Here is a 23420-nt window from a genome sequence, read left to right as displayed (position 1 = left end):
TGTCTTCAGCTGCCCATGACGAAGCATTTAGTAACACAAGGCCAGAATTAGAGGAGCACAGATCAGAGGACTGTGGCATGGAGGGAGGAGAGGCAAGGCCATGGAGGGATTTGAAAATGAGGACGTGATGAAGCATATTTACTATACACTATCTAATCATCGAACTTGGTCATATGCCTGAAGAACTTCAGAGGGCATGCCAGGAGCAGGATCAGGTATACCTAACAATTAGCTTTCAAACATAAAATAAAAAATGATTTTCTGTAATGCTACTCATGTTGGTAGTGGGCACATGGATGATGCCATCAACTCAAAAATAATGGTGATATATGTCCAACATATTAAACTGTAAACTATGGTTGGATTGATTGACTTGATTTTAGCCATGATGAGGCAGAAACATATTACTGCAAGTTACTACATGTGTTTCCACTTTTGGTTAGTTCCATAAGAGCAGTTCCACATTCTGACATTATGACATCTCTGCGAGTTTTGGTTTCCGATTATTCCCATGTTACTCACAAGCAATAAGTAGGTGACGTTCTGCTTCTGCTTCCTCTCTTGAGCCTTTACCATGCTCTTCATCTGTACAGCAGTTTAGTGCCTGGCTGGCCTGATGCATAATGCTGTTCAGCCTGATAATCTCGTCATTGAGTATCTGGGAGGGGAGGGGGGGGGGGGGGGTGAGAAAGAGAAAAAAAAATACTTTGCACCTGTTGCTTCACACAAATAGCTTCTTATTCAGAGCAACTTGTTGGACTTAAACATTAATCATCCATCAGAAAGCCAAGTCCTGTAATTAGTCATGCAAATACCATTAAGGACATAATAATTGTTAATACAACGTTATACCAATGGCGCAGCCCTAGAATGGAGCAATATAAACAGTACAGCCTCACTTCTTTAGGTAGTGAACTGTTCTTTTTCTTTTCTTTTTGGTGGCTTTCAGTCCAACTTTTCTTTCCCATTTCATATTTCAATCGATTTCAATTTGCTTTCTTCAAATTTTTTTTTGTTTTGTTTCTTAACCCTTAAATCTCATTTGTGAAAGATTCACTGTTGATCCTGTTGCCCTTGCAGAAGTTATGACAAAAATAGTGCTGAAGGGTGCAGGAAAGTCCCATGCTTCAGCAAGATCAATGGATTATCATTTAAGTATCTTATTTAGGGCACTGGTAGTTTGAGTTTAGAACATAGAACATTACAGCGCAGTACAGGCCCTTCAGCCCTCGATGTTGCGCCGACCTGTGAAACCACTCTAAAGCCCATCTACACTATTCCCTTATTGTCCATATGTCTATCCAATAACCATTTGAATACCCTTAAGTGTTGGCGAGTCCACTACTGTTGCAGGCAGGACGTTCCACACCCTTACTACTCTCGGAGTAAAGAACCTACCTCTGACATCTGTCTTATATCTATCACCCCTCAACTTAAAGCTATGTCCCCTTGTGCTAGACATCACCATCCGAGGAAAAAGGCTCTCACTGTCCACCCTATCCAATCCTCTGATCATCTTGTTTAGTGATGTTTGAAATTTTTTAAAGTGCTTTCTTTGGGTTTCCAATATTTTACCATTTATATTTCCAAGGTGGCACAGTGGTTAACACTGCTGCCTCACAGCACCAGTGACCTGGGTTTGATTCTGGCCTTAGGTGACTGTATGGAGTTTGCACATTCTCCGTGTCTGCAAGGGTTTCCTTGGATGCTCCCGTTTCCTCCCACAATCCAAAGATGTGTGGGTTAGATGGGTTAGTCATGCTAAATTGCCTCTTAGTGCCCAGGGAAGTGTAGGTTAGGTTACGGGGAAAGAAGGGGGGTGGAGAAGAGAGAAGTGGACCTGGATAGGGTGCTCTTTCGGAGGGTCAGTGCAGTCTTGATGGACCAAAATGGCCCTTTTCTGCACTGTGGGGATTCTATGATTCTTACTTTTGACACAAAAGTAAAATATCTGTTTAGTCAGCAATAGAAACATTTAAAGTGCCACTGCAATTTCTCCCTATACCCATCATAATTCCAGGACAACATTTTACATGACCCTATACCTTTATTTTCTCTTTTGCAGAAACTTCCTGTGTTGCCAACCAAGAATTTTCTGCTGCTCGTGGGGTAATAGTTTTTTTGGTTTCTTCTTTCTTCTTTTCCTGCAGCCGAGCACTGCGACGTTGAGTTCTATACAAATCAATACTGGAAAGAGAAAAAAGGGGAAACTCAGAGGTTTGGAAGGGATTAATTCTTTAATATATGCACTGAAAGCACAAATATATTTGCATATGATAAAAGTTGAAAGTGGGAAAGGCACTGGACCTCAGAAGAATTTTCGTAGAATGTGCGATTCAGAGAACAGCCAAGGCTCGGACCAGAATCTTTCAAACAGACTGGCGCGTGACGCTGTGCTGGAGGGTTACTAATATAATGTAACTGTTCAAAAAGGGATTAACGAGGCAACTTGTCAGCTTAACAGGTAAGCTTCCGGGGGTAAGTAAATTAAAACAATCACCCCATTGAAGACAGTCAAGGAAAGCCAAAATAATGTTTAAAAAGTTGTACAGTGTTAATTTAAAAGTGTGAAAGTAAAACAGTAAATGCAAAGGATGTAGTAACTATGGATTTTCAAAAGTATATGATAAAGTACTGTCAAGGAGACTTGATAAAATTAAGTTTATTAAAAGGATTTAATAGGACTACATTAAAAATAGGATGGATGGTTAGCTGTGAAGGCAACTTCAGGAGACTGGTTCTGGCACTCAGCAGATCAAGGTTAGATGAAGGAGTTAAATAGTATTTCTATTGCTCCCTCTCCACCAAAAGCATCTTTTTTAAAAATTCAATATTACAACTTGAAAATGAGAAACTTAGAGCACAGCTAATGGTTTTCGATGTTTATTAGGTTAACCTTAACTGGATGAAATACAGAGGGCCCATGACAGAAAACTGGTCCACGACTTCAGGTAAAAGTACAAATTTCTAGCAGGAGAATTTAATTTAATTAAGTGGCAAGAAGTCTACTTACCAAAAAGTAATTGCTGACAAAATAGATAAAGGTAATAAAGCCAAGGCATATAAAACTGCAAAGTATAAATTCAGGAAACTAGGAGAAATATAAAGAATAGCAAAAAGACAAAAAAAGGATAGGTGTGGGCTGCAGAAAGGAGTGCAAAAACCCCCCCTAGGGTATCAAGGGTAGTCAAGTGCAAGGTGAACCTGTTGAAAACAGATACAGATAATATGAAAAATGAAATAGACATGAATAATTGTAGAGGAAGATAACGCACCCAATATTCCAGTGAAACTAATTCACCCAAGATCTCAACTCGTGAAAGCAAGCACAAGCATGAAAACTGTATTAGAATAAAAATAATGGCACTAAAGATAGCAAGTGCCAGGGCACAATGGCTCCCACTCCAATGTTTTAAAAGAAGTTGGTGATGGGGTTGCAAATGCCATAACCTTCAAAAGCTCTCAATTCAGGAATTGTTCTGTTAGATTGCAAAAAGTAACACCATTACTTGTTTTTTTTAAATTTAGTGTCCAATTCAATTTCCAATTAAGGAGCAATTTTAGCGTGGCCAATCTGCATACCTTTGGGTTGTGGGGGCGAAACCCACACAAACACAGGGAGAATGTGCAAACTCCACATGGACCGTGACCCAGAGCTGGGATCGAACCTGGGACCTTGGGCACAGTGAGGCAGCATTGCTAACAACTGCACCACCATGCTGCCCGTAACACCATTACTTAAAGGCGAGAGAGAAAATGTTTGCCTTGTTAATCCTTTTGTTTTAAAAAAGTTGTTTTATTCAATTTTTCACATTTTCTGCCTTGTTAATCCAACATATGTTGTGAAGTTTTCGGATTTAAAATTAAAGCCAGTGAGAAAAGCACGTTAAGATACCAGTTGATTTCAAAGTACCTACATGGACTTGTAGGTCATGCCCACCTAATGAATTTTCTAATGTAACTAACTGTAGTAGACAGGGGAAATGCCCGCAGGTGCAATTTATGAGGACTGAAGATATTTGAGCAATCGTAATTAAAAGTTAAAACTCGTAGAATTAAGGCAAATTAGTGACCGGATTATGTAGAAGACAATATAATAATCTTTATGGTCACAAGTAGGCTTACATTAACACTGCAATGAAGTTACTGTGAAAAGCCCCTAGTTGCCACATTCCGATGCCTGTTTGGGTACACAGCGGGAGAATTCAGAATGTCCAAATTACTTAACAACACGTCTTTCGGGACTTGTGGGAGGAAACCGGAGCACCTGGAGGAAACCCATGCAGACGCAAGGAGAATGTGCAGACGACGCACAGATAATGACCCAAGCCGTGAATTGAACCCGAGACCCTGGTGCTGTGAAGCAACAGTACTAACCACTGTTCTAACCTGCTGCTCACAATAGAATGGAAGTAACTGGTGTGCCCCACAATGGTCTGAACGCTGGTCTCAAACTGTTCACTATATTCATTAATGAGATAGTGCTCTCGCTCTCTACTGTGCTATTTACCCAAGCTTGCCAATGACAAAGATTACTGGCATAGTATATTGTATAGGTAGGGATTATCATAAAATTACACGTAAACAAATGATGGATTAAGTGAATGGACAAAAACTGTGGCAAGTGGAATTCAACACCGGTAAAAGTCATACATTTTGGACCCAAAAAGATAGGTCTGACACTGAAAAGCTGGAAGCAGTGCAAATCTAAAGAGGTTTAGGATCATATGTAGTCAGATACAAGAAAAGTGAATGAATGTTAATTTTCATATGAACACTACATATGTTATTTATATCAACTAACTCCACTGCAAACTGTTTGTTTGATCCATTCTTGCTGACAGCCAATTTCCTCTTGAGATTGGTTGCTACCATTGAGGCATCTGTACTCTGTACTGCTGCAATCCAGCTGCAAACTGGAAATTTCACGGTAACCCTCTCGTTCACGGCTATTGGGTAGGTACATGGATTACGGTAGAACGATAAGTGTTGATTAATTTGCTCATTGGACTTCCGGTGGTGACCATGAAAGTCCGCCTGAAACGGACTTTCGGACCTTTTTTCCCCGACTTTTCTCGGACTTTAGGGGATAGATCAGTGTAGTGAACGATATTAAGAAGGATTCCCCCTCCGATGTATGGCTATTTGGACTAGAAGTGGCCGTGAGAAAAGACTCAGCCCGGATAGAGTGAAGCAGTCGGAGCTGGTACCGCGGCGCAGCATGACGGAGGGTCAGGACCAGTGAGCGGTGGCTCAGTGGTCTATGGAGCAACAGATGAAGTTCTTTAAGGACTGTTTCGTTGAGCTGAAAAAGGAAACGCCGGACCCGATCAAGGCTGCGATCGATCAAGTGGTTTTGAATCAGGCGGCCCAAGGGAAAGCGATACAAGTATTTGAGCTCAAGTTGTCTAGCCAGGAGGATTATCTAACCGTGCTAGAGCACAAGGTGGAGGCGTTGGATGAGCGCCACAAGAGAATGCAGGAGAAGTTGGAGGACCTGGAGAACAGGTCCAGGAGGCAGAACTTAAGGATCGTTGGCCTCCCCGAAGGAATTGAAGGGTTGAATGCGGGGCTGGAGATGCTGATGGGGCCCAGGGCGTTTTCTTGGCCCCTGGAAGTGGACGGAGCGCATCGGGCCCTCGCAAGGAAGCCTAAGGCGAATGACCCACCGAGGGCCATGGTGGAGCGTTTCCACCGTTTTTCAGACAAAGAACGCGTCTTGCGGTGGGCCAAGAAGGAGCGGAGCAGCAGATGGGAGAACAGCGAGGTGCGCATCTACCAGGACCTGTGAGCAGAGCTGGCCAACAGATGTGCTGAGTTTAACCGGGTGAAGGCGATCCTCTTCAAGAAGGGGGTGAAATTCGGGATGCTGTATCCAGCGCAGGGTGGGTTATGCACGAAGACCGTCACTTTTACTTTGAGACACTGGGCGATGTATGGTCTTTTATCAAAGAAAAGAAGTTGGAAGCGTCTTAAAGGACACAAGTCTTGAAGGAGTTATGTAGTGGCGGATTGTAATTTTTGTAATTCTTGTATCGGTTCAAATAAGACTCTATGTGGTACTGGGCTGGGGTGGTGGTTTGAGGGTGCTTTGTTTTTGCAGAGATTGGATGCGGAGGGGGGAGGGGAGCCGCAAAGTTCGTGCTATTCTGCAGGAGGTTGGGTTTGGTTCCAAACGATTGTTTCTGCATTGGTTTATGGTAATTTCTTTTACTTGAGGTTGTTTACTCACTGGGGACTGCGATGTTGTTAAATGTTTATACACGTCAGGAGAAGGTTCGAACAATAGGGAGCCAGACTGTTTGGCACCAAGGGCAGGAGCTGTCGGGGTCAGCTGACTCTCGGAAGCGTAGTGGGGGGTGAACATGCACTAAGATGGTGCTTGACCTGGGGGATTTGGTTTCTGGGGCTGTTGTGGGGGGCTGCTTTGCTGACAGGGGAGGAACTATTATCGGGGTACAAAAGGGAGGTAGAGGGCAGTGGCTGCTTGTGGAGAGCTCAGGGAAACGGGCGGCGCGGGCTCTGGGCTGGCCAAAAAAAGGTTATGGCTAGTTGGGGGGTGGGGGGGTTTGAGTGGGCCGGTCAAAAGGGCTCGTGTTTTCGCGCATTTAAAGGGGCTGAAGGCAGGCGCAGCAATGCTTCAGGAGACACATCTAAAGATTATTGATCAGACGAGATTGAGAAAGGGGTGGGTGGGTCAGGTGTTCCACTCTGGGCTGGACTCAAAGACCAGGGGGGTAGCAATATTGATCAGCAAGAGGGTGGCGTTTGAGGCTGGAAGAATTGTGGCAGATAAGGGGGGGTAGATATATTATGGTGAGTGGGAAGCTGGAGGGTGCAGGGGTGGTGCTTGTAAACGTATACGCTCCGAACTGGGACGATGTGGGATTTGTGAGACGGTGTTAGGCAAGATCCTAGACCTAGAGTCTATTGGCTTGATCATGGGGGGGAGACTAACACTGTCATTGATCCCGATCTGGACCGGTCAAAATCCAGGACTGGAAGGAGTTGAAGGGTTTTATGGAGCAGATGGGGGGACGGACCCCATGGAGGTTCAAACGTCCGAGGGCGAAGGAGTTTTCATTTTTTTCTCATGTCCATAAAGTTTACTTCCGCATTGATTTTTTTTGTTCTAAGCAGGGCGCTAATTCTGAAGGTGGCGGGTAAGGAATATTCGGCGATTGCAGTCTCTGATCATGCCTCACATTGGGTGGATTTGCGGTTGAGTAAGGAGAGAGGGCAGCGCCCGCTGTGGAGGCTGGATGTGGGGTTGTTAGCAGATGAAGGACTGCGGGCGGGTGAATAAGTCCATCCAGAATTACCTGGATACAAATGATACGGGTGAGGTATCAGCAGCGGTGGTTTGGGAGGCTCTGAAAGCAGTTGTAAGAGGGGGAACTAATTTCGACTGGGTCCCATAAAGAAAAGGTGGAACGAGCAGAGAGGGAGAGATTAGTGGAGGAGATACTTCATGTGGATAGGAGATATGTGGAGGCCCCGGACACGGGGCTCCTGAGGGAGCGTCGGAAACTACATGCAGAGTTTGAGTTGTTGACTACATTGTGGAGGGCAAGGGGGGGCGGTCTACGAATATGGGGAAAAGGCGAGCAGGATGCTAGTGCACCAGCTTAGGAAGAGAGAAGCGGCCAGGGAGATTGGAGGAGTAAGGAATAGGGAGGGCAACATGGTCTTGGACCCACGGGGGGGGGGGGGAACGACGTTTTAAAAGAATTTTATAGCAAATTATACGAGTCGGAACCCCCGCCTGGTGTAGTAGGGATAAGGCAGTTCCTGGATCAGTTGATGTTTCAGAGGGTGGAGGAGGACCTGGTCGAGAGGCTGTGGACGCCGATTGACGCAGAGGAAATTATTAAAGGACTGGAGGGCATGCAGTTGCGCAAGGCTTCGGGGCCGTACGGTTACCCGGTAGAATTCTATAAGACGTTCTCAGAGGTGTTGTGCCCACTGCTGATGAGGACCTTTAATGAGGCTAAAGAGAGAGGAATCCTCCCCCCAACCATGTCGCAGGCTTCGATTTCGCTCATCCTTAAACGAGAAAAGGACCCGGAGCAACGTGGGTCATATAGGCCAATCTCGCTTTTGAACGTAGATGCCAAGCTGCTGGCTAAGATCTTAGCCACTAGGATAGAAGACTGTCCCGGAGGTGATAGGGGAGGACCAAACCAGATTTGTTAAGGGTAGACAGCACAATGCTAATGTTTGGAGGCTTTTGAATGTAATTATGATGCCCTCAGAAGGAGAGAAGGCGGAGGTGGTGGTTGCAATGGAGGCGGAGAAGGCTTTTGATCAGGTGGAGTAAGAGTATCTTTGGGAGACTCGGGGAAGGTTTGGGTTTGGTGAGGACTTCACATCGACTGGGTGCGATTGCTCCACCAGGCGCCGGTAGAGAGTGTGTGCACTAACCGGCTGAGGTCGGGGTACTTTAAGCTACACCGAGAGATGAGGCAGGGGTGGGGCACTCCCCGTTGCTGTTCGCTCTGGCTATAGAGCCGTTGGCCATGGCGCTGAAAGATACAAGGAAGTGTCAGGGGCTGGTTCGGGGAGGGGGAGGGGGGGGGGGGAAAGAGCACTGGGTTTCGCTGTACGCGGACGATCTGCTCTTGTACATCTCGGACCCGGTGGAGGGGCTGGGGGAGGGTATACAGATCTTAGGGGAATTTGGCAGGTTCTCGGGGTACAAATTGAACATGGGAAAAAGTGAATTGTTCGTGATCCAGGCAAGGGAGCAGGAGAGGAGACTGAAAGAGCTGCCACTCAGGGTGGTAGAGAGGAGCTTTCGCTATCTGGGAATACAGGTGGCTCGGTAATGGGAGGCATTACACAGGCTCAACCTAACCCGGCTGGTGGAGCAAATGGAGGGGACTTTAAAAGATGGGATATGCTCCCACTATCGCTGGCGAGGAGGGTACCGGCTGTGAAAATGACGGTGCTCCCCAGTTTGTCTTCCAGTGCCTCCCCATCTTCATCCTCAAGGCCTTTTTGAAGCGGGTAAACAAGATTATTTTGGGCTTCGTATGGGCGAATAAAACCCCGCGAGTGAAGAAAATGTTGTTGGAGCGCAGTCGGGGGAGGATGGATTGGCACTGCCGAACTTCTGCAACTACTACTGGGCGGCGAATATAGCGATGATTAGGAAGTGAGTAAGGGGGGGGGTCGGGGTCGGCATGGGAGCGGCGTTATGCAAAGGCACCAGTTTGGGAGCACTAACGGCACCTCTGCCGTTCCCGCTGGCCCGGTGGTGGTGGCGGCATTGAGGATCTGGGGGCAATGGAGGAGGTAGAAGAATGTGGAAGGTGCGCCAGTCTGGACCCCGATTTGCAACTACCACAGTTTTGTGCCGGGCAGGATAGATGGCGGGTTCCGAAGTTGGCAGAGAGCAGGAATTCGACAGATGGGAGATCTATTCATAGACGGGAGTTTTCCCAGTCTGAAGGCGCTGGAGGACAAGTTCAAGCTGGCGCCGAGGAATGGTTTCAGATATTTACAAGTCCGGGACTTTGAGGAAACGGGTGTTGGCTTTCCTGCTGCTCCCGCCACGGGGGATATAGGACAGAGTAGTGTCTGGTACCTGGGTGGGGGAGGGGAAAGTGTCGGATATCTATCAGGAGTTGGAGGCGGAGGAAACGCCAGTGGAGGAACTGAAGGGCAAGTGGGAGGAGGAGCTAGGTGGGGAGTTAGAGGCGGGTCTGTGGGCAGACACCCTAAGCAGGGTTAATTCCTCCTCATCATGTGCTAGGCTCAGTCTAATACAGTTTAGGGTGGTACACCAGGCACTTTAAAAAAAAAAAAAAAAAATTTTTTTTTAAAATCACAATTTTGCTTTATTCTGAAAGAATGGCAGAATTACAGAAATTGGGGTGAAAAGACTTAACGTAAAAACATACTGGATCACACTGTGTGTTAAACAAAGAATACTGTTTACCATAAAATATATTCTTCTTCAATAAATTGAAGCCTGATCTTAAATGTCTCACATCCACTAACAAGAGACCCATGCTTCCATCAAGGGTTTCTAATTCCTTGCTCAAAAAAAAGAGAAAGCTAACTTCCATACTCATGTTTTAAAGATACAATGCAAGACCAAAATGTTATGAAATATGCAAGTTTTGCAAAGCATTTCAGGTACAAAACTACACAAATTTGCCATCTAGTTTTCTTCACAGCCTTTGAGTTAGATAAAGATTTAAGCAGTACAGTACATGGTCCATCAATTAATGAAAGGAAGAAACAAATCTAAACTAACAAAGTATCTTTAACAATGACTATCACTGCGGATGTGAAACAACAGCCTGGAAGGAACTACACTTTAGAGCAGTCCTTGTCGCTTTAAATCTTCATAGGTCTTCTTGTTAACTACATTTCCACTTGAATCTTCATTTTTCTCCTCAGTGTCTGGCTGCCATCTCTCTGCTGCCTTTGAATGCTTCAGTTTCACCCACAAGGATACTGCATCCTCAATTCGAGTGACATTTGCAAAATGTGCAGTGTTAGGGATTCCCAGACACCTCACACCATGAGCATGACGCCATTCAGCAAAGTGGCACTGGAATGCTTTGGGTCCTCTGCAAGGATAATTTCCACAGATCTCAGTTGTAGTTGATGTTCAAACCGTGCAGCTTGTACAACCAATATGGGATAGGCTTGCCATCCCAACCCAATGGTAGGTTCTTGGGATTGTAGATGATTTCATTTTCCTCATCTTCACTTTCACTCTCGCTGACATGCTCCTCATCCTCCTCCCCTTGTTACTCTCCAGTCCGAGCTTGTTTGCGCTGTACATTTTCTCTGGTGAGCTGTCTCTGTTCCCCATGAATTTCTATATATTCATACACCTGAGCTTCAAGAAAAGCAATTTCTTTGTTGCATTCGGAATCCTTTTTAGTGCCTTTGGATTTAGATTTTGCAAATAATGAAGGGTCCAGTGCCTCCAGAGATTTCCTTTCAGTACTGAATAACCTCTGGGCTCTCTCTTCTAAGTTCCCACCACATTTCAAACCCAAAGCCATCAAAGCAGATTTCAGTCTGTCCAATCCCAAGGAAGCCAATTCTTCCCAGGATGAGAAAGCCAACAGATCTAAATGAGCTCCAGCGTGAGTCAGCACACTGCTCGTCTCTTTTGGCCAGCCAGGAAAGGTGCCGTTTTCCCATTTTTTCTCAAAGTCAATTTGTATTTTACCAAAGAGTTCATTCTGATCCAGTAAAGGCTTCACCCGATCTGTATAATCTTGGAGATAATCCAACATTTCCAGATACCGCTTTTTCTCTCTTTCGGAATATTAAAAAGTTGATCAAATGTGATCAAGTAGGTAATATAATCGGATTTCTCTGAATCTTTCAAGTTAATGTATTTGAGATAACAGTCGTGAAGGTTGAGATATCGTCCATATCCTTCCTCATCTGTGAACTCCACTAGATTCTGTGCCTTCTCACTTGAATTATCCCTGGTCTTCATCAATTCCTCAAACTCTACCAACATCAGAATACTTCTCATTTGGGTGCTTTCTGTGGAATTCTTTGATCATCTTCAGCCAGTTATAGAATTCTCCAAATTAATTTGGTCCCGAAATGGCATTTAACTCATCCTTCCTCATATTATCTTTATCTTCATACAAGTGTCTTAGATTTCCAGCCACTTCCATATATCTATCAAGCACTGCTCTACCACAATGATCAGAGTTGATCTGGTCTCGAAGCGTGGATTTCTTCACCATTATATCCATCAGCCGCTCCTTTGCCTCATGGTAGCAGCGCTGCTGCTCCAGGATGGTCTCCATGGCAGTCGCGTGCACGCGGACTCTCCACCAGGCACACATGATGGCGCCGAGGATGAGAAGCTTTTCGGGGTAGAAGATAGATGTGCGAGGTGTGCGGGAAGCCCAGCAAACCACGTCCATATGTTTTGGGCATGCCCGAAGCTTGGAGGATTCGGGCAGGGGTTTGCAAAAGTAATGTCCAAGGTGCTAGGTAGGCGGGTGGTGCAGAGTCCAGAGATAGCGATTTTTGGAGTGTCAGAAGACCCGGGAGTTCAGGGAGTGAAAGAGGCCGACTTTTTGGCCGTTGCCTACCTGGTAGCCCGGAGACGGATCCTTTTAATGTGGAGGGACTCAAAACCCCAGAGTGTGGAGACTTGGGTCAGTGACATGGCTGGGTTTCTCAAGCTGGAGAAAATAAAGTTTGCCTTAAGGGGGTCAATGCTGGGGTTCTCTCGGAGGTGGCAGTCGTTCGTCGACTTTCTCGGGGAAAATTAAAATGTCAGCGGAAGCAGCATTCGGGGGGGGGGGGGGGGGGGAAGAGAGATGAGGGCGGGTAGGTGCAATATGGTTAAGGGATGTACAGAAGGGGTTGGGTGGGAAATGTCTAGTTTACCATGTTGATGTTTGTTATTATTGTTTTATTTGTTATTGTTATATAGTTGGGACTAGAGACATGGATCCAGTTTCTAAGGAAGGACAGGCAGAAAGGAAAAAGGTGATGGAGTTGCACTGTTGATTAAAGAGGATATTAATACAAAATTGAGGAAAGATATTAGCACAGGTGTGGAATCTGTTTGGGTCAAGTTAAGAAGCACCATGGGGCAAAGAACATTCATTGGGGTGGTATACAGACCAAACTGCACTGGTAATGCTTGAAATAACATTAGACAGGAAATCAGGGGGTGCATGTGATAAAGGAACATCTGTAATTATGGGTGACTTTATTGAGCAAGTCAAATTAGTCACAATACAATAGAGGAGGAATTTCTGAAGTGTACAAGAGATGGTTTTCTGGACCAATACTTTGAGGAACCAACAACAGAACAGGCCATCTTAGACGAGGTGTTGTGCAAGGATTAGTTGGCATTCTGATCGAGAGAGAACCCTTGGTGATGAGTGACCAAACTATGATAGAATTCTTTATCAAGGTGGGTAGTGAGGTAGTTGATTCTGAGACCAGGATCCTGAACCTCAATAAAAGTAACTTTGATGGTATTATAATAATAATCTTTATTGTCACAAGTAGGCTCACATTAACACTGCAATGAAGTCACTGTGAAAAGCCCCTCGTCGCCACATTCCAGTGCCTGTTTGAGTCCACTGGGGGAGAATTCAGAATGTCCAAATTACCTACATGTCTTTCGGGACTTGTGGGAGGAAACCGGAGCACCCGGAAGAAACCCACTCAGACACGGGAGAACGTGCAGACTCCAGAGACTGAGCCGAGCTGGGAATTGAACCTGGGACCCTGAAGCTATGAAGCAACAGTGCTACCGTGCCGCACCGTGTATAGGATATACTGGCCTCGAAAGGCGAATAATGGAGATTCATCAGAGAATGTTGTCAGTACTGCAAGCATTAAAAACAAGAGCACAAGTGAGAGGGGTAGCGTTGGCCATTTGGATCCTCGGGTCTGCTCCAACCGACCTTTTTTCAAATATTTGTTAAAATTCAAGACAGACAAAGGAACCTCAGTTGAAAGTATGCAGCTCCCATTAATCTCAAGTCCCTAACTCCCATTAGACGAGAGATTACATACTGGTTTGTAGATGGTTAAGAGGTGGTTGGATTGAAAATTAATAGCGTTTGGGAATTTCTTCCCCCCAACTGATGGGGGAACCCAAGATGTGAAGATATATCCTTAAAGATGAAAGTTAGGTTTCCCTTCTCACAAAAGAGTAACATGTACAAAAGGCACATATGCTAGCTCAAGTCAATAATTTGAAACCTTGAGATATAGAATGTTTACTAGTCAAGGGTATTCCGTGATTATGCAACTAGTCAGATGGATGGAGATACAGTTTAAGCTAAGAGGTTGAAGGGCCTACTTTTGTTCCTAGCCAATGGCTCTGTAAATAGTTAAGCAAGGCTCAACTATGTTTTAAAAGGGATCTATTGATCAGTCCATTAAAACAAACAGATAACCAAGGTCAAGATATTATTTGCAGAAATCCATTTAAAAACAGGAAGCAACTGGTTGGTAAGGATTCAAATTTTTGAAATTGCTGTGCCATCATGATGCATCTTTATGCAATGCTTTCGGGGGCAAATTACCTGTAGAATGCAGTACTTTCAACTGCTGACGAAAGATTTTCAACTGGATCTTTATTCCGCCCAGGAGCATCGAGCTCAAGCGAAGAGTATGGTGAGCAGCAGGATTCGGTTAGGCTGTTGTTTAGTGATGAGAGTACTACAGTCTACCAAATAGAGGAAAAAATATTTTGAGGCATGTTACAATCAAGTATACAAAAGTTACTTTCAAATACTACTAGCCCATAGATTGCAAAATACATATTAAATAGCATTTTATATTCAATGACTATGGAATTTAGGGACTCCGCTAACAGGATCAATGGTCATTCAGTGAATACATTTACTATAGCAGCCTGATACTTATCAGCAAGTCTAAATCATTGCCAAGCTATAATAGATACCTCTGCCCTGGTGCCCACTTTAACAATATGCTCCAGCAAGTGATTGTTCTTTGCTCCCCATAACCTCTATTCCATCACCAGATGACACCATGCCTTAACCTGCTTTTCCCTAGTTTTTAAAAAGCTTAAATACAGCATTTCTATTTTATTTGATGTTGACCCTGTTTCACGTGAAGCTCAGTTTTCTTTTAATTTAAAAACACAAACAGAAATTAAGCAATTGCCAAACTTTAGAAGCTCAACGCAAATGTGATCAATTTAGAATTTGAGATATTGCTCATCACGTTTAATAATTTTAGGGATAAATGCAAGGATTTTTATGGAAACTGTACTCCTATACCCAGCCAACCCAGAGGGAGATGGTGAGAACAGAAATCTGCAATGTTTTCAAGCAATAAAATCCAAATGTTTGACTGAGATTATAAGGAGGTAATGAGCCAATGTCTGAGGATCTCCAATTGAAGCACCAGTTGAATGGACTTTTTTTTAATTTTTTTTTTAAATATAAAAGTGTACGAGTTCCTCATCTTTCGGTTGGGATTTCGTCCAGTCTGGTACAACTAGCATGATGACGTGTTAGATAAATTATATAGAATAGTTCACCCAAGGGGCAGCATGGTGGTGCAGTGGTTAGCACTGTTGCCTCACTGCGCCAAGGACCCGGGTTCGATCCCAGCCCTGAATCTCTGTCCGTGTGGAGCTTGCACATTCTCAGCGTCTGCGTGGGTCTCACCCCCACCATCCAAACTTGTGTAGTGTAGGTGGATTGGCCTTGCTAAATTGCCTGTAAATTGGCGGGGGGGGGGGGGGGGGGGGGGGGGGGGGGGGGGAGAGAGAATTGGGCACTTAATTTTACAAAAATTGTTCACCCGCCCGAGGCCTTGATGGTTGAAAAATCATGTGAGGATGGCAGCAGCAGAAAATCCAAGTCATTAAGTTATTGGAGCTCTCCACACCCAATACGTACACAATCCAAGTTTCTAACCAGCATAAATCTAGAATATTAGAAGTTTCTGGTCTGTGTGTGAGTCAGACTTTACCTGCCGAGTTTAGTCTGGAAAGTCGTGTGTGATTGACTTTTGTAAGGATATTCTGTGGATCGAAGGGACAAAAACTCAGGTTGGGTGTGAAAATCAGCAGGCTAGAAGATGCTGACCCTGAGAAAAAGTCTGCAAGACATCTTGATGACAGCACTAAAAATCTTGCATCCATTACTGGTAAAAGGAGGCCAAAAAATAAATCATCCTTAGAGTAAGGCAGATTGTGAGGTTAAATCCTACAGAAATAGGGACGCATTTAGAGACCAATAACCAATTGACACTTAACTAAAACGGGAAGATAGTGCCTTAGTTAGCCTTGGATGGGGCCCAGAAAAGGTACTTATCCTTAATTTCAGATTGCAACTGAAAGGGACAACCAGGAATAGAAGTTAGAAATCCGAAAAATGGCAATTAGAATAATCCTCTTGCTCTGAAACACGGTCAAGAGAGTTGAAGCAATGAAACAAGAGTGGAAAAGATTAACAGAGCCAAAAAACTCCTGCATAAGAGAGACTTATCAGCACAGAGGGGTCTCAATTTTTGTTAAGAGTAACTAAAACCCTACTGAATAGAGGTCCAAGATCTCAGTGGATAAATGTGTGTGTTTAATAAGGATTTGTGAAACACTACAAAGTAGAGACCCAAGATCTGAGTGGATGAATGAGTGTCTGTATGTTTAATAAGGATTTGTGAATTTCCGGTGGTGTTTGTGGTTTTTAAAAATGTTGTATTTTGTAAAACCGGGTTTCACATTAATTAGAAGTTATAAATGGCAATCAGAAATGTGATCAGTACTGAGAGGTGGTAAATCAGTATGTTCAGAACTAAATTGGTCTCAGAATAAACAGATAAAGAGTTTGAACTCCGCAGCAGTCAGCTGTGTGCACACAATTACTTTGAAACTGCTGCGTTGAAATTGACACTGCATAGCTCCGCAGGGTCCTAGTGCCCGACGATCAGAAAAAAGTCACTAGCAAAAAAAATGATGTTTGGAATGTTACATACATTGAAGAAGGAGCTTTAGAGAATAAAGATATTGGACCAAAAATTAGATTAAGATAATTACTTGCAGTACAAGGAAATGAGAATCTGATGGCAGGAAAAGATTTGATAAAAATAGATGCAGGTAAAAATTAAGGTATTAAAACAATTGATAATACAGAGGATGTTTGGGTGAAGCTACCAACTAAGACTGCAGGGAAAATAATCAGTGAAGCTGTAAAATGTAAAGACAAGATTGTTCAGAATCTGGGAAAAATACAGTTGAATTAGAGAAGCTTGGTGTCTGGAGCAAAATAAATTGTATCACAATCAAAACACATGACCCAATTGATGGGAAGACAGTGAATTAAAACCCGTTAGCAGCATTGATAGGACAGATGAAGAAGTTAAAATGTCATGTTTGGAACTTACTTCCATAAAAATCCAGTTGTAATCAAAATAAAGTAAAGTAAATGCAGTAGCAATATCAGGAATGTATCAGGGTAAGGTTTCAACCAGAAAGATCACTGAGTGAACAAAAGAGGAGTTTGAGATTCTTCAAATCTCACTCAGGGGTGCAATGACAGAAGGAGGCTTAACAGGCCTTAATTGTATGATGTACATCAATAAGGAAAATAACCCAGTTCAAAGAAATGGTAGCAAAAGGAATCCAGAAGTCCTGGAGAGGGCACTTCTGGAGAATCTAAATGAAAATAGAAAGTACAAATTAAAGATTAGGGCCCTCTCCACCCTTGACCTGTTCATTTGATTTTTCAGATGGAACAAATAACAGACAAACCAGTTCACAAGAAGGAAGAGAGCTACACTCCAGAGAAGAATGTTTTAGACAGGATTGGGGGGAAACTAATGATACAATTGGCTATATATTTGGGAGAATTAAATGACAGAGCCCGGAGGAAAACTTTACGGGTTAGAAACAAATCAAAATATCAAATTATTACTGAGCAAGGAAACCTCCGGTCAGACACCTCTAACTGGACATCAGCTGATGGATGATCGGAGGTCTCCACGGGGTATGTACTATGCGGTGGAGTTATTAAGGGTCTCGGCAGACAGCAGCGACTGACGAGGAACCCCAACAATACTAAATGATAATAGTTTAAGAATTTTTGTAGCTTGATGCCACGGCAGGAAAATTATTACCAATGCAGCAAACAATATTGCATTGAAGAGCAGTAATAGTTATTAAAGAAGAAATGTCATGTAAATTGGTAGGAACTGTTATGTATGATAATGGGGGTATGTGTGCCGTTCGAGAACTTGATCAGCATTTCTAAACTGTGTGAATGTTTTAATAGAGGGGGAATAGTGGTAGTTTAGTGTGTTTTCTTGATTTAACTGCATAGAACATTACAAATAATATTGATGTTGTTGACACGCCATATTTTGTATGTAATGACCATTGGTCCCAAAGCCACGAAGGGATGTGTCAATATTGTACTTTATTTTTAGTATTGAAATTGCGATAACAGTTGCAAATATGTAAAGTTGTAACACAGTCTATTTGTGGGGTTAGGTAATGAGTAATGTATTAAGATAAGACTTAATTTTTTTTTTTTTTTTTTTACTGTATATTTAACAATAGGGAGAATTTATTTGGAAAAACTGACAGTACGATGTGGTTTTGCGAATACTGTTGGCATATTGTGTTGCAAATGTTGTAATGGAAAATATACACTTTTATGTTGTAAGGGAAATGATAACAGACGAAAGGGATTTGAAAGAAGTTTGTCAGAAAGATATTCTCTCATTTACACCAGGGGCTGGCAGACATACATGGTTCAGGACAATGTTAGACATTAATGTGAGGAACTCACGGATAGAAGCAGGATCGATTAAACCTTTTAAATTAATGAAGCAAGGGAATCAGTGGGTGGTACATATCATAATTTACCATTCCAATGAGAAACGGAAAACAATTTGGATGACGGAAAAATGGGACACTTAACAGCCAGTGATGGACATAAGACCTTTTTGGTTACTGATGGACTGAGTTGTGTGCTGTTTCTAAGGGACATGAGGAAGCTTCTACGGTGCTGCTACCCCAAGGAAGTAAAATGCTTTGGAGGTAGTGGAACACGCGGATATAGCCATTGCGTTACCTTCCTGCACAGCTACAGCTATGGTTCACAGTGATTGGACTGGAGGGAAGAGCGAAAAAAGACGCTTATCGACACTGGTCTGTGATATGGATACATTTATGAATTGATTTTGGTGCACAATGTAAAATCACAACATGCACATACAAATGAGAAAGATCGGGGATAACTGTTAGTCAGTACAATTAGATGGGGGGGGGGATAATTGACTAAATGATATAGTTATGTTTCAAATGTCAAGATGGGGTGTAATTGATAATATGGAAAGATGTGTCATTTGAAACATGGAAGTCTGGCAATATCTGGTCTGAGAGAAACATATGAGGATATAGGGAAAGATCCCACGAAGGGTTAACAGCAGCTGCAAAGAGCAGGATTGTAAAATGCAGATAGACTTAGTCAAGCAGGCTTAGCAAACACACAGGATTTTTGTATGAAGCTAAAATCAATGGTTCATACCTTCATTGAAACGAACTACCTTAATGAGCATCTGGAAAAGCATGGATGAGGGTTTCAGTTGAGGTCGGTGATAAATGTAAACCTTTCAAGTTAGAACCAAGTGGATTTTTAGCATTACGCTAAAAGCAATGATTCACCCTTCATTGAAGTAAAATCAGCAGATAGAAAAGAATGACTAGGGAGGCAAATATATAGGTGTGAAATTCTGCTAACACCAAGTAAATTAAAGAAAATTAGAGGCTATCAGTCTACGAGAAACATAGTTTAAAGCTAAAATCAAAGTCAAAATTATGAGCGGAGGACGCAATTGGAAAATAAAAACTGTAGAAATGACAGGAACCAAAATTCACACCCCTATTGAAACCAAAGCATTTTTGAATATCACAAAGGAACTTTGAACATCACAAAGGAAACAATGTAATCAGATCTGAAGGCTGAGGCCATGCCCAAAATGAATACTTAGTCGTGTTAGAAAATTTCTATCAAAGGTATCTTTTACAACCCAAGTGAAATAAAAGTTACTTTACAATAAAGTAATAAAAACTTAATAACTGCAAGGAGGGAGATATAAACCCGGAGAAAGGGGCAGAGAAGCACAGAACCAAAACTCAGAGAGAAGCAGAGAGGTGAAGTAGCAGAGAAGGATCAAGCAGCTCAGAGTCAGCTTACAGTCAGCTCGGTCATGCGAAAGGGACAGAACCAAGGAGCCGAGCTAAAACAGCTAATACATCTAAGGAAGACTAGAATTTAAAGAGGAGGCAGAGTCAGCTCAGAGACAGCCAGCTCTCACAGCTCAGTACATGGGAAAGATAGGACATAGCAACCGAGCAGAACAGCGAATACATCTAAAGATGATCAGATTTTAAAAAGAAGATTGATTGTCAAGTTGGGCCTGAAGGTCCCTTCGACCAACCGGAAGGATCCAGAAGCAAGATATTTTTACTTTTCTATAAAGACAGTAATTGCAGCTTTTAAAAGAAAAAATATAATAAAATAACTTAATTTAACATGAAACAGTGGTTATTCCAAAGTCTACTTGACTTACTTAGCAATGCAGGACCCAGGATCGATGCTACTAAGTGGTAAGTAGATGAAATCTTCTGTGAAGTTATGGGTTATACCGGGGGATAACTTGAAAATATAGTTTGACCTGAATAGCACACCGAAGCCTGCATAGGAGTCGGGGAGTGAGAATCCCTGTTCACCATTTAGAATATCGGCCCTTTTTGGTACGGGGGACTTCTAAGAATAGTGGTGAGTTTTCAACAACAAGGCAAACTGTGAAACTTAGTGTCCGAACTGCACAACAACATGCATCAGTTTGATATATATTGCTAAATGCCCACCAATACAATCAACTGGTAGTTATTTGAACAGAAAACCACCACTGAAATTTAAGATCGTACACTCACGAGAGGAGCTGCAGCATCCAACTTGATAGACTTAGCAACTGGAGACAGCATGGAGATACTGGGTAAAGTCATCTCATAGTCCTTGTTTTGATCTCCCTCCTTAGCTTTGGACTTCACATCATTGCGCTGGTCCTCAGCTCTGCATTTTGTCAACTCTGCCTTGGCTTTGGACTTCACCTCGTCACTCTGCTCTTCAGCATTGGATTTTTTCAATTCTGCCATGGTTTGTTCTTTATCCAGAGGTTCTAGTTCTTCTTCCATACTGCCCGAGTCAAGCACACCTTCAAACAGCTTATCAATTATTTCAGGGTTGTTCAATTCTTCCTGGGAGCTTAACTCTAGTGGCGATAGAAAGCAATGATTAAACAAGATCTCCATTTATGCAAGTATGTACTACAGGAGTAGGCGCGCTGTTTCTTTCCACTTTATTGCAAAATTAGAAAACTATTTTAAAAATCAAAACCGATCACAGCAGAAAGTGAGTTAAATGGAAACATGTACAATGATAGCAGCTTCTAGCCCAATCTTTTTCAAATCAGCAAATTAGCAGCCGTCCATCTGACTAAAGGAGACCAATCAAGCCAGATTTATGCAGAGAATACATACATTCCTGAGGCCTCTGGATCGAATTCAGAAGCTGGGAGGTTGCCTTCTGACCAAAAGGGAAAAAAGCCCAACAGCCTCGCCAGTTAGCACATGGTCAATCTAGGTTCTTTTTGTTCAATATGGTTCAGTGGCACACTAACCTAACAAATGGTTCACTCAAAGAGCTCACCCTAATGAAATACAGAATTAAAGTTAATATAAATATTTCCCCCATTTAAAAAAAGGAGCCTGGGCATTCATCAAAAGGGCACGGAAGATCTAGAAGCAGCAATTGTGGTAATTGTGAATAGAAATCTGGGGTCACCACCTCTTAAAGCTTCAATTAACACCTTTAACTGGACTCAAACTACTTTCTGAAGTAAGATTAAACTCATGAAAGACCGATTGCACCTGCTGCACTATATGCTTGAAAGGTTTCCTTCATAAAATCAAATGTGTCCACTTTCACTCTCCCCCTTTGCACCAAACAGTCAATACTACTCCCCTTCTACCTTTCCACCTCACGACTAAGTGACATCCGTAAAGTACACAAAAAGAGTGATTTTCTTCAAGTATTCGGAATACAAATCAGCACTTAAAGTCATGGTAATAAATTTGTATCTTGATAAATGGTATCTTGATAATCAAGGGGCCATGGCAAAATGTGCATACCCATCTCAGAGATGCACTTCTCATTCCCATCACTTTCAGTTTCTACATTCTCTGGCGATGGAATGGTTTGTGGTTCTAATGCAAAAGTAACCTTCCTGAGAGGAGTAGACCAATCCATGGGTGCTTCTCCCTCGCAATCACCTAATTTGGGAGGAAAACAAGGGTTACACGTCATTGAAGATGTGCAAACCTGTCAGCACCTTCCATCATAGTAAAGTGCAGGAAACGCAAAATTGCTCGATATATTATGACAATATACTAAATTATTGAAACCATCAAAATCACACATCTCTACTTTGGCCGATAGACCAAAGCTGCAAACATTTCTATACTGGAAATTAAAGTGAAGTGAGAAGGAAGAATAAATATATGAATGCCCAGCTTCAATCCTATGTTTAATTCAAAATGGGAGAAGAAAATTAAATCTTGCTGGTGAGTGGAAACACTGCAACCTGAAAACTCGGGTCCTTTACCTTTAACTAATGTAAATTTCAGGACAAAACATTGGAGTTGAAGCTCAAAAAAGTGAATGAGAGGGTTTCAGTGAAATTTCCAGTTTGCAGCTGGATTGCAGCAATAGAGGACAGATGCCTCAATGGTAGTAACCAATCTCATAAGAAGAAATTGGCTGTCAGCAAGAATGGATCAAACAAAGTTTGCAGTGGAGTTAGTTGATATAAATAACAAATAAATAACAAATATGTACAGTGTTCATACCTTCGTCTTCAGTGATCTGAAGGATGTCTTCATACTTTTCACCGTGTTCAACATGTGAAGTAGCGTCATTGTTGAGAGATTCTGTGCTCCCCTTTGGCTCTTCCTGGTTCAGAGAAAGAGATTTGTAATGAAAAAAAAAGCTTGAATTATGCATTCTCAGGATAGATAAGTACTAGAGCGTAGCAACGTAAATGCTGCAGTCAATTTGTGCACAACAAGGAGTCACAAAAATACAAGATAAGTAACCAGGTATTTTACTTTAGTGACCATGGTGGAGGTCAAAATATTGGGTAGGAAAGCAGGGGAACTCCTCTGCTCTTACACATCTGAATGAGCAGAGGCCTCCGATTTAACTTCACACAAAAATGGTACAAGTTTTTACACCTTTCCAAGATTAATTGTTTATGAAATAGATGACCACAGGGTATGCTGCCACCAGTGCTAAAATGAAACGGTTACGATGAGCAAAATCTATAAAAAAGGGAAAATGGCACATAAAGAAATTATAAAGCGCAGCACACACACTGCAAGAAAAAAAATAATAAATCTTTTCAACTACAAAATAAACTCTCAATTATTAAGCAACTTCAATATCTTCAGGGTGGTGCAAACCCACTTAGTCACCTGTTATGTATGAAGTCACTGGTAAGATAAAAGTGAATTAACATTTCTTAAGAGCATAACAGTGTAAAATGGAGAGAATCAATAATTCAGCAGAGGGAGCAATAAAGACATGCTTGCCTCTGGCCCTGAAATCAAGGCCCAGTGTGAAAGAACACACTGGAACTGCACGGGAGACCAGAGAGAAAAATTGACCCAAAGTTTGCACTGGCAAGCTGAAGGGCAGCGTCTTCTGCAAGGCCAGAAACAGTTGTACAATTTGCATTTACATAAACTGTTAGAGATCAGTAGTTTTAGCCAAAGGATGCTAATCTGCCAAAGATACTAAAGATGGGCTTTAATTACTTTAAATTTCGAATAGTGATTAAGCCAAGTATACTTCACA

General features: G+C 42.6%; 1 protein-coding gene and 1 pseudogene across 5 annotated transcripts in view; both read right to left on the bottom strand.

Annotated features, from left to right (window-relative positions):
- Positions 1 to 23420, bottom strand: part of LOC140430827 (anillin-like) — a 131072-nt gene that overhangs the window by 48560 nt on the left and 59092 nt on the right. For 3 of the 5 annotated variants that reach the window (XM_072518549.1, XM_072518550.1, XM_072518551.1), the window contains 6 exons: positions 22415 to 22517; positions 21698 to 21838; positions 20441 to 20778; positions 14049 to 14191; positions 2046 to 2187; positions 523 to 658 (listed from right to left, as the gene is read on the bottom strand). In XM_072518549.1, the coding sequence (XP_072374650.1) occupies positions 523 to 658; positions 2046 to 2187; positions 14049 to 14191; positions 20441 to 20778; positions 21698 to 21838; positions 22415 to 22517 (1003 nt within the window). The remainder of the gene's footprint in view (positions 1 to 522; positions 659 to 2045; positions 2188 to 14048; positions 14192 to 20440; positions 20779 to 21697; positions 21839 to 22414; positions 22518 to 23420) is intronic. The other 2 variants (XM_072518552.1, XM_072518553.1) reach the window with 1 other exon arrangement.
- LOC140430826 (splicing factor 3A subunit 3 pseudogene) lies at positions 10110 to 12180 on the bottom strand (annotated as a pseudogene).

This window comes from Scyliorhinus torazame, chromosome 10, assembly GCF_047496885.1.
Source record: "Scyliorhinus torazame isolate Kashiwa2021f chromosome 10, sScyTor2.1, whole genome shotgun sequence".
NCBI classification, from domain to species: Eukaryota; Metazoa; Chordata; class Chondrichthyes; order Carcharhiniformes; family Scyliorhinidae; genus Scyliorhinus; species Scyliorhinus torazame.
Note: the sequence above shows the minus strand (reverse complement) of the source record. Positions and strands in the feature narration are given on the sequence as shown.